This window comes from Humulus lupulus, chromosome 3 (assembly GCF_963169125.1).
Source record: "Humulus lupulus chromosome 3, drHumLupu1.1, whole genome shotgun sequence".
NCBI lineage: Eukaryota > Viridiplantae > Streptophyta > Magnoliopsida > Rosales > Cannabaceae > Humulus > Humulus lupulus.
In genome coordinates this window covers 4,329,809-4,342,356 of record NC_084795.1, presented here as the reverse complement: position 1 = coordinate 4,342,356, position 12,548 = coordinate 4,329,809, and the positions used below count along the sequence as shown (strand labels likewise).

Genomic DNA, 12,548 nt, shown 5'->3' with positions numbered 1-12,548 from the left:
GATGAGGCTGAAGCTGAAGGCAAGGCCCAAAGTTGTCTTGGCTGGATGCTTGCTGGAGTGAGCTGCAGGCGGGTCACGTGAAGGCTGAAGCTGAGTGCTTCAAAGTGAGGTGACAGCTGGCGTTGGCTGCATGGCTGGGAGGCTTGCCAGGCGTGAGGGACAACTGGGCCAGGCGCTTGGGCTGGCATCTGGGCAGGAAGGGAACGGGCCCAGATTGGGCCTGAATGGGGCAGAGGCCCGAAAGCTGGTTTGGAGCTGAAGCTGACCGTGGGCCTGGGCTCTAGCATGGGCCTGTAAAGAAAATATTTTCTTGTTACTTTCTACAAAAATATCACTTTTATTTCCTTTTTTCTTCAAAACTAACATTTTTTCTTCTCTTTTCAAGAGCATTAAAATGCAACAATTTATTACAAAATAAGTAAATATTAAATTAGAATTAAATATTTTCAATTGTAAAATAACTCAAATTAAGTCCATGAAAATACTAATTGAAATTTAATCTACTTTAGAAACTAAGATCAATAAAATAACATTTTTTTTTTATACTTATAATCTAACAACACAAATTTTAAATAATTAAATTACAACATATTATAATAAAATATCTATAAAAACATATAAAAATCTAGAAAACTATAGTAAGACTAATAAATTAAAAATTACATAAAAACTTAATAAGTTAATTAAAAACTCAAGAACTAAGTAACAATTAGCATATAAAATATGGTAAAATAACTCTATTTTGTAGAGTTATCACACCCCCAAACTTAAAGTTTTGCTAGTCCTCAAGCAAAAGAAATATTAAAATACACATATATTTTTTTTTTTATTATTGGTGATATAAAAATGATTTTCTCAAAAATTGCACAATGAAAATAACTCTCAGAAATTATTATGAATAAAAGTTAAGCTTATATAATTAATTAAATTGTCAATTTTGCTTTTAGAAAATAGGTTTTCATTAAAATTATTTTTCACTTAAACTTATAGGAAATAAGAGTTTTTATGAAAAATGTGATTTTTGTTACAAGCAAAATTGACCATATAATTAAAAACAAAGCTTAAAAATTATTCATATTTTTAAGAGAATTAATTTCAAACTCAATTCGAATTTTTATCATTGAAAATGAAAAATATCACCAAAATTTTTTTTTTTTTTTTAAATATATTAATTTTTTTTATGAAAATGAACAAATAAATAAAAAAAAAAATTAACAAAACAACAACATATAAATAAATAATTTTTTTTTTTTTTCAAACAAACATAAATAAAACACAAAACATACACAATAAAACATAAATAAAACACAAACATACACAATAAAACTCGATACCCCCAAACTTAATTTAAGCATTGTCCTCAATGTGTCAAAATATAAATATAAATTAAAATTGACAAGAGTGTAAGGTTTAGAATGGTCGTACCTCGATATTGTGCATTGCGAAGAGAGAACAAGATACAACTAACAAAAATTAAATCACACATAAAACAACAATACAAATAAAACACAAGTTATCAAGATCACATAGGAATTAAAGAGCATAGAAAACAGGGTCCTCAAGGAGCATCTCATCCACTTCATCAGATTTTAATTCTAAAAATGGTTTTAATTTTTGTCCATTAACTTTAAATATATCACCATTTTTAGGATTTTCAATTTCAATAGCTCCATGTGGAAAAACAATACGAACAATGTAAGGACCGGACTACCTAGAGCGTAACTTTCCCGGGAATAAATGCAAACGAGAGTTGTATAAAAGAACTTTCTGACCTGGATAAAAATCTTTTCTCAAAATATTTTTATCATGGTAAAATTTCATACGATCCTTATATTTTTTTGAATAGTCATAAGCATCATTCCTAATTTCGTCTAGTTCATTTAGTTGAAGCTTTCGTTTCTCAACTGTTTTGTCTAAAGAAAAGTTTAACTGCTTAATTGCCCAAAAAGCTCTATGTTCTAACTCAACAGGCAAATGGCATGCCTTCCAAAAACGACATCGTTTTACAAGAAGAACAACAAGTCATTGACATAGCCGGTAATGTCACCGGAAACGAACCAGAGCGGCCATTGTCGTTTGTGCTCTGTTTCAGTAACCTCACTTACAGTGTCAAGCTTCTTCGTCCGAACAAGTTCAACGTATTCCGGCGGAGAACGGCCGTACCTCCGGAAGAGAAAACGATTCTGGATAACATCTCCGGAGAAGCTTACGACGGCGAGATTCTGGCACTGCTGGGAGCAAGCGGTTCGGGGAAAACGACGTTAATCGATGCTCTTGCTAATCGGATTGAGAAAGAGAGCTTGAAAGGAACCATGACTCTGAACGGAGAGTTCGTAGACTCGCGGCTCTTGAAGGCCATTACTGGGTACGTAATGCAAGATGATCTCTTGTACCCGATGCTTACGGTGGAAGAAACGCTCACTTTCGCGGCGGAGCTCCGGCTTCCGAGGTCGCTGCCCAAGTCGAAGAAGAAGGCACGAGTTCAATCTTTGATGGATCAGTTGGGGCTTCGAAACGCTGCCAACACCATAATCGGCGACGAGGGGCATCGTGGAGTTTCCGGCGGAGAGAGGAGACGAGTTTCGATCGGTGTTGACGTGATTCACGACCCGATTCTTCTGTTCCTAGATGAACCCACTTCGGGACTCGACTCCACTAGTGCGTTCATGGTGGTGAAAGTCTTGAGAAGAATCGCCGAGAGTGGAAGCCTCGTTGTTATGTCCGTACACCAACCGAGTTACCGTATTCTTGGCTTGCTCGACCGTTTGATCTTCCTCTCCGGCGGGAAAATAGCTTACCGTGGTTCTTCCACGAACCTTACTGAATTTTGCTCTGCTTTCGGCCACCCGATTCCGGAAAACGCTAACCAAGTTGAGTTCATGCTCGATATGATTTCCGAGCTCGAAGCTTCTCCTACCGGAATCACCAGCTTGGTGGAGTTTAACAATCTTTCCAGCTCCGGCGCCGACTATCGTCAGGCTCCGCTACTCAAAGAAGCATTAAAGGCGGGAATTTCCAAAGGAAAGTTCATCACATCTAACAACGACAGCATAAGCAGTCCGATCAACGGAAAAGTCTCCGGTATCCGAAAATTCGCGAACCCCATATGGATTGAAACGCTGGTTCTGACGAAGCGTTCGATGCTCAATTCTCGGAGGACCCCAGAACTATTCGTGACTCGTTTGATCACTGTTTTAACCACTGGTCTTTTACTGGCCACCATTTATTGGCGTCTCGACGATTCTCCAAAAGGGATTAGAGAACGAATGGGATTCTTCGCTTTCGCCATATCCACCACTTATTTCTCGAGCTGTCAGTCTCTTCCTCTCTTGCTCCAAGAACGATTCATCTTCACCAGAGAAACCGCCTTCAACTCGTACCGAAGACTCTCCTACGCTCTCTCCCAAGCCATAACAATCCTCCCACTCCTACTGGTTCTCTCGCTCGCGTTCTCGACGGCGACGTTTTGGGCAGTGGGACTCGCCGGAGGACTCTGGGGCTTCGTTTTCTACCTCTGCATCGTCTCGGGTTCGTTCTGGGCCGGGAACTCGTTCGTCGTATTCCTCTCCGGGTTGGTACCTCACGTGTTGGTCGGGTTCACGGTGGTGGTGTCCGTCTCCGCCTACTTCCTCCTCCTGAGTGGATTCTTCATCAGCCGGAATCGGATTCCCGATTACTGGGTTTGGTTCCATTACCTTTCTCTGATCAAGTACCCATACGAGGCTGTTATGAGGAGAGAATTCGAAGACCCGGCAAGGTGTTTCAAGCGAGGATTGGATATGTTCGATGGCACGCCGTTTGCTAATGCACCGGCCGCCGTGAAGGAGGTGGTGTTGGGGAACCTGAGCACGGCGGTGGGAATCAATGTGACGAGCACCACGTGTTTGAAGAATGGATTGGATGTGTTGAAGGAAGTGGGGATCACTGAGCTGAGTAATAAGTGGGAATATTTGGCTATTTTGGTAGCTTGGGGATTGTTTTATAGGATTCTCTATTACATTTCTTTGTTGATTTTATGGAAAAATAAGAGGAAATAAATTTAGTGTAATGGTTTTTGGAATACAATTTAGGTTCTATGTCAGTTATTGTGTCCAATTAATATAATAATTGATATCTCATATTACTAAATGAGGTAATTTTTTTTTAATTAAAGGAAATTTTATTTTAATTAAAGGAAAATTAAATGATAGGTTAGTATTATATTGGTTAGATATATTATGTAATGCACTAATTTGAAGGAGAATCTGATTTTTGGGTGTGTCAATATTATGTATGATTTTATTTAGTTATTATTATTATTTTTTTATTTTTACTTTTTAGTTTTTGAAATTTTTATGGTAGGGATTTCAAAAAGAATTTTATCAGTGGAGTTTTTTTGTGTTCTCAATTCGTAAATAGTTTTCGGCGCGAATTTTTTGATAATCGTATATATTGTAGTTATTTAAAGCTTCCTGCAAATTTTTAAAAAATTCCGAATAATTTACCGTGCCGAAAACTAGTTTAAAAACATGTTATTGCGCGCGTGGAAAATAGCATGTGTTTACCGAGTTTTTCGGCAACTATAATTATGAAAGATAAGAGAGCTTAAAAAGAAATGATTTTGAAAATGCAAACAGGATTTTTACGTGGTTGGAGCGTTAATGAACCTTAATCCACGAGTCAGTTGTATTTGAACTTAAAGAGCTTTTTACAATGGAGTTTTCTACAAGTTTTAGCAGAATAACTAGGCACAAGCCAAAAGCCCCCTACCCGAGTGCTATGTCACACATATTTATAGGCTCACTGGGCTTGGGCCGAGCTGACCCGGGCCCAATAAAGATACAAATATTATTGGCCTCTCTATGGGAAGCCCAATACCAAGGGTAAAAACATAAAAGACGAACATTAACCAGAGCCCACGGGGGTAGCCCAAAGCTTATCTATCACCCAACAAATTGGGGGCTTTCGGTCTGCGCATATCGAGTTACAAGACAGACCCAGATGACAAGACTAGTCGGAGTAGTAACAGCACAGGTCTGAAACGGCGGCGCACGACCCCGAGGCGGACTTGTGAGTAGGCGAAAAGTGACAATCCCCTTCAGGGTCACGGATGCCTTTTCCTGCCAACCTCGAGGGCGTGGCCCAAGTTCGCTTACCTCAGTCCCTCTTCGTTTACCACAGGCCCAGACCGTTTACCAGGCTTTGAGATCGTTTTGCGCACTCCGGGACCGTATCCCCAATTGGCCATGCGCCTCCCGGGCAACTGTCACAAACGATCCTCCCGGACACCATCCGGGGTCCGGAATCACACTTGGGCCATCGTCCTTGGTTAATCCCGTGCTACGCGGGCCTGGGCGGGGCCCTTATCCAATCGACCAGGCCATGGGCCTGGACCATCGTCCCGGGCCCACGGCAGGAAATAGGGATAACAACATGTTTGAACTTAGTTTACGGCATTGTAAATTATTCGAATTTTTTTAAAAATTTACAAGATGTTCTAAATAACTATAATATACATAATCATCAAAAAAATTGCACTAAAAATTATTCACAACTCTTTTTAAAATCCCTAACATAGAATACTCTTTTAGTTTTTTCATCAACAATTGTTTTACGAATACTTAGGCCAATCTATGAGACGAGGAGTAAAGTAATTTTTTAAACAAATCTATATGTGCCCAATAGAATAAAAAGGATCTAGGCCACCCATATAGAATATTACTAAGGCATATATGGTGGAATGGAAATCTCTTCTCAAAAATTGTATGAATCTAACATGTAATAATGCAATTATTTGTACTAATGACTAAAATTAAAGAGTCCCACATGTTTTTTATTTTAAATTAAAATATATTAGATGGGTATTAAATTACATCAATTATTGTATTTGGCATTAACTGCTTTTGTAAATCATGGTGTTCCTTAACAATATTATTTCATATCTTCTCCAATACTAGATTACTCTAAATAGTTAATTTTAATATTTTAAAGCTAAATTATTAATATTAAAATTAGAGTAATAATTTTAGTATTCTAAAATTAGAATGACTGAGATCAATATTAACTTTAACCAATCAACATGTTGTGCATAGGAATAATAATCTCATATATATATGTAGGGATACTTTTTAATCATATCTATAGGTGCTTTTTAGTTAAATGAATAAGTTGTAATTTTTTTTTTTATTATTATTAAAGTAGTTGCAAGGAAACTTCCAAAAAAATTCAAGAAATTTTGGATTGTTTAAGATATGGCAATAAAAGTTCAAATAGACACGCATATTACAACTTTTTAAATTATTATTTTAGCATCTTAAATTATCTAAAATTTCTTAAAAATTAGTAAAAGATGTCATATAGCTACATTAGTTGCAACTTATTAATATACCAAAAATATTAAAACTAAAAACAATCACTATATTACAGCAAATTTTGTCCAAGTGCATAACAATATGTCCTGTTACTAAAGTGAACTTGTCTATAACGAATGAAGGTTTTAATTTAACACAACATGTTAGAGAAAATATCTCACATGGAAAGTGTGTGGGTATATTCAACAATTTATAAGAGTATGTGTTACTCTATTCATCACCAATTGATTTTGAGATTGAACCACATACTTCTTACCATGCACCACATTCTACTTCTAAATCACATTCTACATTCTAACATGGTATCGAGAGCCAAAAAAAACTCTAACGAGTATGTATCTGATCCAAATCAGTATTGGTTACCCTACTCATCACCAATTGGTTTTGAGATAGAATTACATACTTCTTACCATGCACCACATTATACTTCTAAATCACTTTCCTCACAACAAAACTAGAAAACCTTTTTTTTAAGTTTATTTCTTTGAAGGTACTATCAAAGGTTTTTGCTTTGGACTTTAGACTAATAAGAAGAGTCAAGGATTTATGTTTAATGACCTTTTTGTTAAGTTTATTACTTTGAAGGTACTATCAAAGATTTTTGCTTTGGACTTTAGACTAATAAGAAGAGTTACGGATTAATGTTTAATGTTTAATGTTCAAAAGACATCAAAGCCCACAACGATGATGACACAAATATTCCAAAGAATATTATAACTGCCTATTAAAAATATTAAAAGTTTGAATGGCTGTGTTTTTTTAAATTTATTTTTTAACTTTGTATTTTATAAAATGATTTTTTTTGTTTTGAATTATTAGATAAGTGAATTATTTATAATTTTAGTTGAAAAAACTTTGACCAAAATCAGATTTAAAGTAAAAAATAGGGTCCAAAAATTAATTTATCAAAACACAAAGTTCAAACACGTAACGAAACAAAACGCAAATTCCAAAAAAGTATAAAATCTAATGTAATCTTGATTGCCAAATACATGCACATAATAGAGAGTATATATAAACTAAGGATATTTGCGGCATAAGTATTTAATATTTGGCGTTTGTAACTGGCATGGACCCATTCTTTTTTTTAGTGAGAAAAGTACTCAAAGTCACTAAAAGTGTAATTCTGTCCAATTCCGTTACTTAGGGTTCCATTAGTATCTTGTTAGGGACTCGTGTTTGGTCCATATTAAACCACTTTTAAATAATTAATTTAAATATATAAATAATTAAAATAAAAAGTAAATATCATTAAGAGTGTCTACGTTCATCAAAATGTGGGTATTGACCCATCATCATCATCATGGTCATCAACATAAATCTCAATCACAGTCAAAATTATAATTTCTCAATTCCAACAAAAACACATTAAAAATTTTGGATCAACCATTTGAATAAACACAGTCAAAACAATTTATAGATTCCAATAAAACCACATTTCTCCTTCATCAGACAAAGCCCATATATGTTAAACACAATAGCACATTTGTTTCCAAAACCCACCCAAACACAACAAATTTCACAAACCGCCCACATTCAACAATTACACACAAAAAAAAAAGGAGTAGAAGGAGTTGTACCTAGAACCCGGTGGCACCTTGTCCCTGTCGATCTAGGCGTCGACTACAGAGAGAAACTCTCGAGCTCTTGCTACACTTAATGGGCTATGGCGGGCTCGACACCTAAAATCCTTCGGAGCGGAGATGGGTCGACCTTGGGGGAGGTCGGGGAGGGCACAAAACAAACCTAGGTAGCGAAGGACTTCGGCAAGGGAGACCGAGGAAGGCACGGCGGACCTAGGCAGCAAAGGATGTTGGCGGGGGAGGGCACTATAATGGAAGAAGACAAGGAAGAAACGAGGAGGAAGACAGCGGGGGAGGGCAGGATAGTAGAAGAAGAAAAAGAAGAATGAAAGGGAGGAAGAACATTAGTTTTTTCTTTTCTTTTTAATCGGCTTTAGTTTTTAGTTTAGGATTTAGAATACTTTTAATTAGTCTTCTAATTTGAAATTAATTTTTAAAATAATTAAAACTAATTTTTGAAATTGTATTTTAATTTTTAATTAGCTGTTTGTATTTTTAATTTAAATTAATTTTGGAAATTGTATTTTAAAAAAAATTGTAAATTGTATTAAAAAAATATTTTAAATTAAATTAAAAAGTAGTTTAATCTAAGCCTTACACGTGTCCCTAACATAACCCTAAATAACAAAATTACAATTTTAGTAACTTTGATACTTTTCCCACTAAAAAAAGATTAGATCCATACCAATTATAATCGCCAAACATTAAACATTAAGTACTTATGCCTCAAATGCCCCTATAAATTATTATGTCAGTCATGCCTACGTGTAAATGTATATACGTTTATGTAAAGTCCCTCTTTGTATTAAGTGTAGATGTACTAGTAGACATGTATAATGCATACATGCATGTTTAGATCATGCCAATGCTACCAATTAACCAAATAATAAACATTGCACGTTCTTAACTTTTCTGCTCAGAATTGCATTTCTTTTCCACCTAATTTCACTACCTTCACAAAGTTCCTAGAACATTGAAACACATCACAGTTTGAACAACAAACAAACACAAAATTTTGAGGCAATCATATGTGACATAAAGTAATTGAACTTGTATTCTCATGGATCTCAGACAAATCAGGTCATAACAACTTCCGCTTGATACTCGAGAGCGTACCAGTCAAAAAAGGATTTTGGACAAGGAGATCCTTGAATTTTGAAGAGCTATGACCACCCGAAATGATCTCCATGCTAAAACGCCAGCAGCCCTATACTTGTTATGCAGTCACTTCAACGTACAAACTTTTGCTTATCATAATGATGAGACGGGTGGCTCTTCTTCGGTACCATTGATTTCAGCACCATTGACTTCCGCACCATTGACTTCAGTACCGTTGACCTCTGTGACATGATCAGGTGAAGAAGCAGGGGGCTGCTCCCCATTTTCAGTGTTGTCAGGATGAAAATTGATTGGGAACTTTGTCACCCTTGGTTTGTCAGCAAGAATATTTCTTTGAACCTTGTCGATCAAAAGCTTGGGTGGTGGTTCCTCTCTCAGCTGTTCATCGCCGTAGTCATTGTTCACATAGTAACCAACTCTAATAAACTCTTGTCCCATATAAGAACAAGTCAATAGTAGTACTGTGACACCAATGATATCTTCATCTCGGATCTTTGATGGGTCTGGTGGGTCTGCCTGCAGGAATTTGGCAAGAAATAGCAAAAGCTTAATTTTATATTAGAAGCAAATGTACTATTAATTTTATAAGCAGTTGGCACTTCAAGCCAAGTTGATGGATAAGAATTATGTACAAAAAGTCGTGAAATTTACCTGAAGAACAAAGCGATAGTTGCCAACATTGACAGGACCAACAAGCACACTCTCTAAAAGTTGATCATATGTCTCATCCTCAGCAGACCCCACATAAGTGAGTTTCCATTCCAAGTCTGAAAACAAGGTTGTTAACATATGAAGTTTTTTTTGTTGATGAGGATTAATATATGAACGAGTCATAATAGATTGAATTAAAGAGGTTGATATAAAGCCATAACAAGAAATTGCAGGGCAGGAATAAAAATCTAGGTCTAATCCACCCAAACAGATGTTTATATAATAAAAACCTACTATCCACTTCAAGCCTTCAAGGTACCTAAAAAGAAATTAAATCATTTGTCCAAATACAACCACTGGCTTTAACATCCTGATTCTTCAACTATTACCACTTATTTTTTTCTTGCATTCTCTCTTAGGCTCTTTCAACTTTGTAGAAGTCTTAGACTTACACAAGTGTAAGCTTTCCTTTGTGTACAAATTGGTATAACAAATTTTGACAAATCAAGATGCTAAAGACTTTTAACATTTAAACAATCATCATTTGCTTCCTGGTAATTCTCTCCCTATGCTCCCCTGAAATGTTTCACTAACTTTCTTAGTTTCCCCTTGCTGAAGGAGCGTATCATTTCCCCCCATTCTACTAATTAACTTACACACTCAGATAGATTACATCAAAACAAGTTATACCTTATAAGGGCATGAGTACATCAAAACAAGTTTTAAAAAAATACTCAGGCACAGCTAGACTGGCAAAAAAAAAGTCCTGAATAGCTTATTTCAGCAGTCAAATTTGAAAATGAACTATTTTTGTTTCACAATTTAACTCCTTATGAAGGATTCTGATCAAGTGGTAACTAAATTACACCCCAATCGGTGCCCTCGTGATGATTAGAAAAAAAAATGTAATGGCATTTGGAGGCAGGTTCGTGAAGAGAATAATTGGGAAGTGAAAACGGAATATTGGGGCATGAAAGGTTTAAAACCTTAAACACAGCCAATGATTCCGAATTCATGGTATCCCAAAAAGCACATAACCCGTACTATGATGCCATAAGTGCTGATGTTTAGGGCTGAAAGGCAGGGCACCCTGTAGAAAACCTACAGGTTTTTCAGAGCCATTTTTTTCATTCTGCTCTCCCCTCTTTGCCACAGCCCTTTCATAATCGGTTACAAAATAAAATAGAAAAAGAAAAACAGCCAGAATAATCGCTGCCATGAAATGAAATACCTGATGCCCTCATGATAATTGAAAGGTCTAAAAAAATAAGATGACATAATAGATTAAGAGGCCTCTTAAACCAAACTTCGAGGCTCTAAGATACAAAAGACATACTTGGAGAAACACACTCCAATCAGATTCAACATACGATCAGAAAAACATTTCATCATGAAACCAATTGATGAATGAAATAGAAAATCAAGAATGACAAATTAATCCTGAACAGCTAACATAAACAGCAGTACCAAACAGAGTTCTTACTTTCTTCGTTCTATTAAAACAGAAGAAATGTGAAAAAAGAAAAATAAATTAAAATCCTTCAAAATACCAAAACAAGAGGTTTGTTTGTTTAATATCCAGTCCCGGAATCTGTAATCCATTAATGAGTAAAAAAAATTAACCCCAAAAAAAATGTGTAGAGGAAATTATGGATGAGACGACATGAAATGCTCCACAAACTAACTAAATAGAATACTTTTCAAAAGGGAAGAAAAAACATGCAGAATGAAAGAAACGATGATTTTGTGTAAATCAGGTAACGAAGCCTGTATTGCAACCAAAACAGTGGTTTTCAGAGATGTTATAATGCAGCGATTCTGAACTATGCTAAAAGTCACTCATAAACCTCAACAGATTCTAATCAAAATAATGATAAATAAATGAATAACCCTTGCTTTCACAACATACCTACTCATCCCCGTTCCTAAACAGCCAAAATCAAAATCAAAACTCTTCTGTTCTTCTAATAATCATTACTAGTTTGCTACTTCTGAACTATATTTGAGCTAATAACATATCAGCGAATGAAATAAAAGGTCCAATGAATGATGTAAAACTCTAATCTTGTCAACTTCAGCTGAATCTCAAGCTCAGAAATTGATATAAAAACCCTAAAAATATATTTTTTAAAATCAAAATAATAAAAATAGATAAATAGAGAATTTTACCGTCTTTGAGGGGAGTCAAGCACTCGTAAGAAATTTCGAACTGAAAAGGGTTGAGAAAAGCGGAGGGGTTATCCAAAACGGCGACGTTGGTAATGTTGACGGCGCTCATCTTCTCGGCTCTGCTACTGATGATGATAGAACAATCGTAACCCTAGATTGGACAACCTTCATGGACGAGCGGGAAAACCCTAGAGCCAAAATCTTCTCTCCTCGGCGAAGAAACGATGACCGGGAACCGATGAGAGAGCGGTTTAGATAAATGAAGCGATGGTCTGAAACTGGGTTATGTTTTGGGCTTTTATACTGTCTCGATAGATTCATTTCGGACAAGATTACCGGCTGTAGCCGGTTTCGCTGTGTGGAGGGAAACAACAATTACAATTTGGCGGGAGCTTTTTCTAATTTGTTTTCTTCTCATTTTTTTTATTCTTTCAAATATTCTATTTCATTTTTTTTTTAAGATGGGAAGAAAAGTATTTTGTGTGCTAATTTAAGAAGATCATCGAAACTTCAAATATCACTTATTTAGTATAGACAAAACCTCATTTTTGCAGAAAATCAAGTTTTCATAATTACATCGAAACACTATCAATACAATCATGAAAATTTAATTTTTTTTTTTTGCCAAAATGATGTTTTTCGATGCAAAATCAATAGTATTTCGATGTTATTGTGA

The 12,548-nt window shown here is 35.7% G+C and overlaps 2 protein-coding genes across 2 annotated transcripts; one reads left to right on the top strand and one right to left on the bottom strand.

Moving 5' to 3' along the window:
• Positions 1-1,029: 1,029 nt before the first annotated feature.
• Positions 1,030-5,922, top strand: LOC133821842 (ABC transporter G family member 16-like). Its single transcript, XM_062253995.1, has one exon. The coding sequence runs from the start codon at positions 1,980-1,982 to the stop codon at positions 4,035-4,037; it is 2,058 nt and encodes a 685-aa protein (XP_062109979.1). The 5' UTR covers positions 1,030-1,979; the 3' UTR covers positions 4,038-5,922.
• Positions 5,923-8,833: 2,911 nt separating this feature from the next.
• LOC133821841 (probable histone chaperone ASF1A) lies at positions 8,834-12,144 on the bottom strand. Its single transcript, XM_062253994.1, has 3 exons — positions 11,873-12,144; positions 9,704-9,819; positions 8,834-9,568 (listed from the first exon to the last, which is right to left on the bottom strand). The coding sequence occupies exons 1-3, from the start codon at positions 11,979-11,981 to the stop codon at positions 9,185-9,187; spliced, it is 609 nt and encodes a 202-aa protein (XP_062109978.1). The 5' UTR covers positions 11,982-12,144; the 3' UTR covers positions 8,834-9,184.
• Positions 12,145-12,548: the final 404 nt, after the last annotated feature.

Bases quoted from the DNA above. Each gene is read 5' to 3' on its own strand.
- LOC133821842 (XM_062253995.1), top strand. From the start codon at position 1,980: ATGCCTTCCAAAAACGACATCGTTTTACAAGAAGAACAACAAGTCATT.
- LOC133821841 (XM_062253994.1), bottom strand. From the start codon at position 11,981: ATGAGCGCCGTCAACATTACCAACGTCGCCGTTTTGGATAACCCCTCC. The intron at 9,820-11,872 runs GTAAAATTCTCT...CCTTGTTTTCAG, and splicing joins CTTGACTCCCCTCAAAGACG to ACTTGGAATGGAAACTCACT. The intron at 9,569-9,703 runs GTAAATTTCACG...AAATTCCTGCAG, and splicing joins ACTATCGCTTTGTTCTTCAG to GCAGACCCACCAGACCCATC.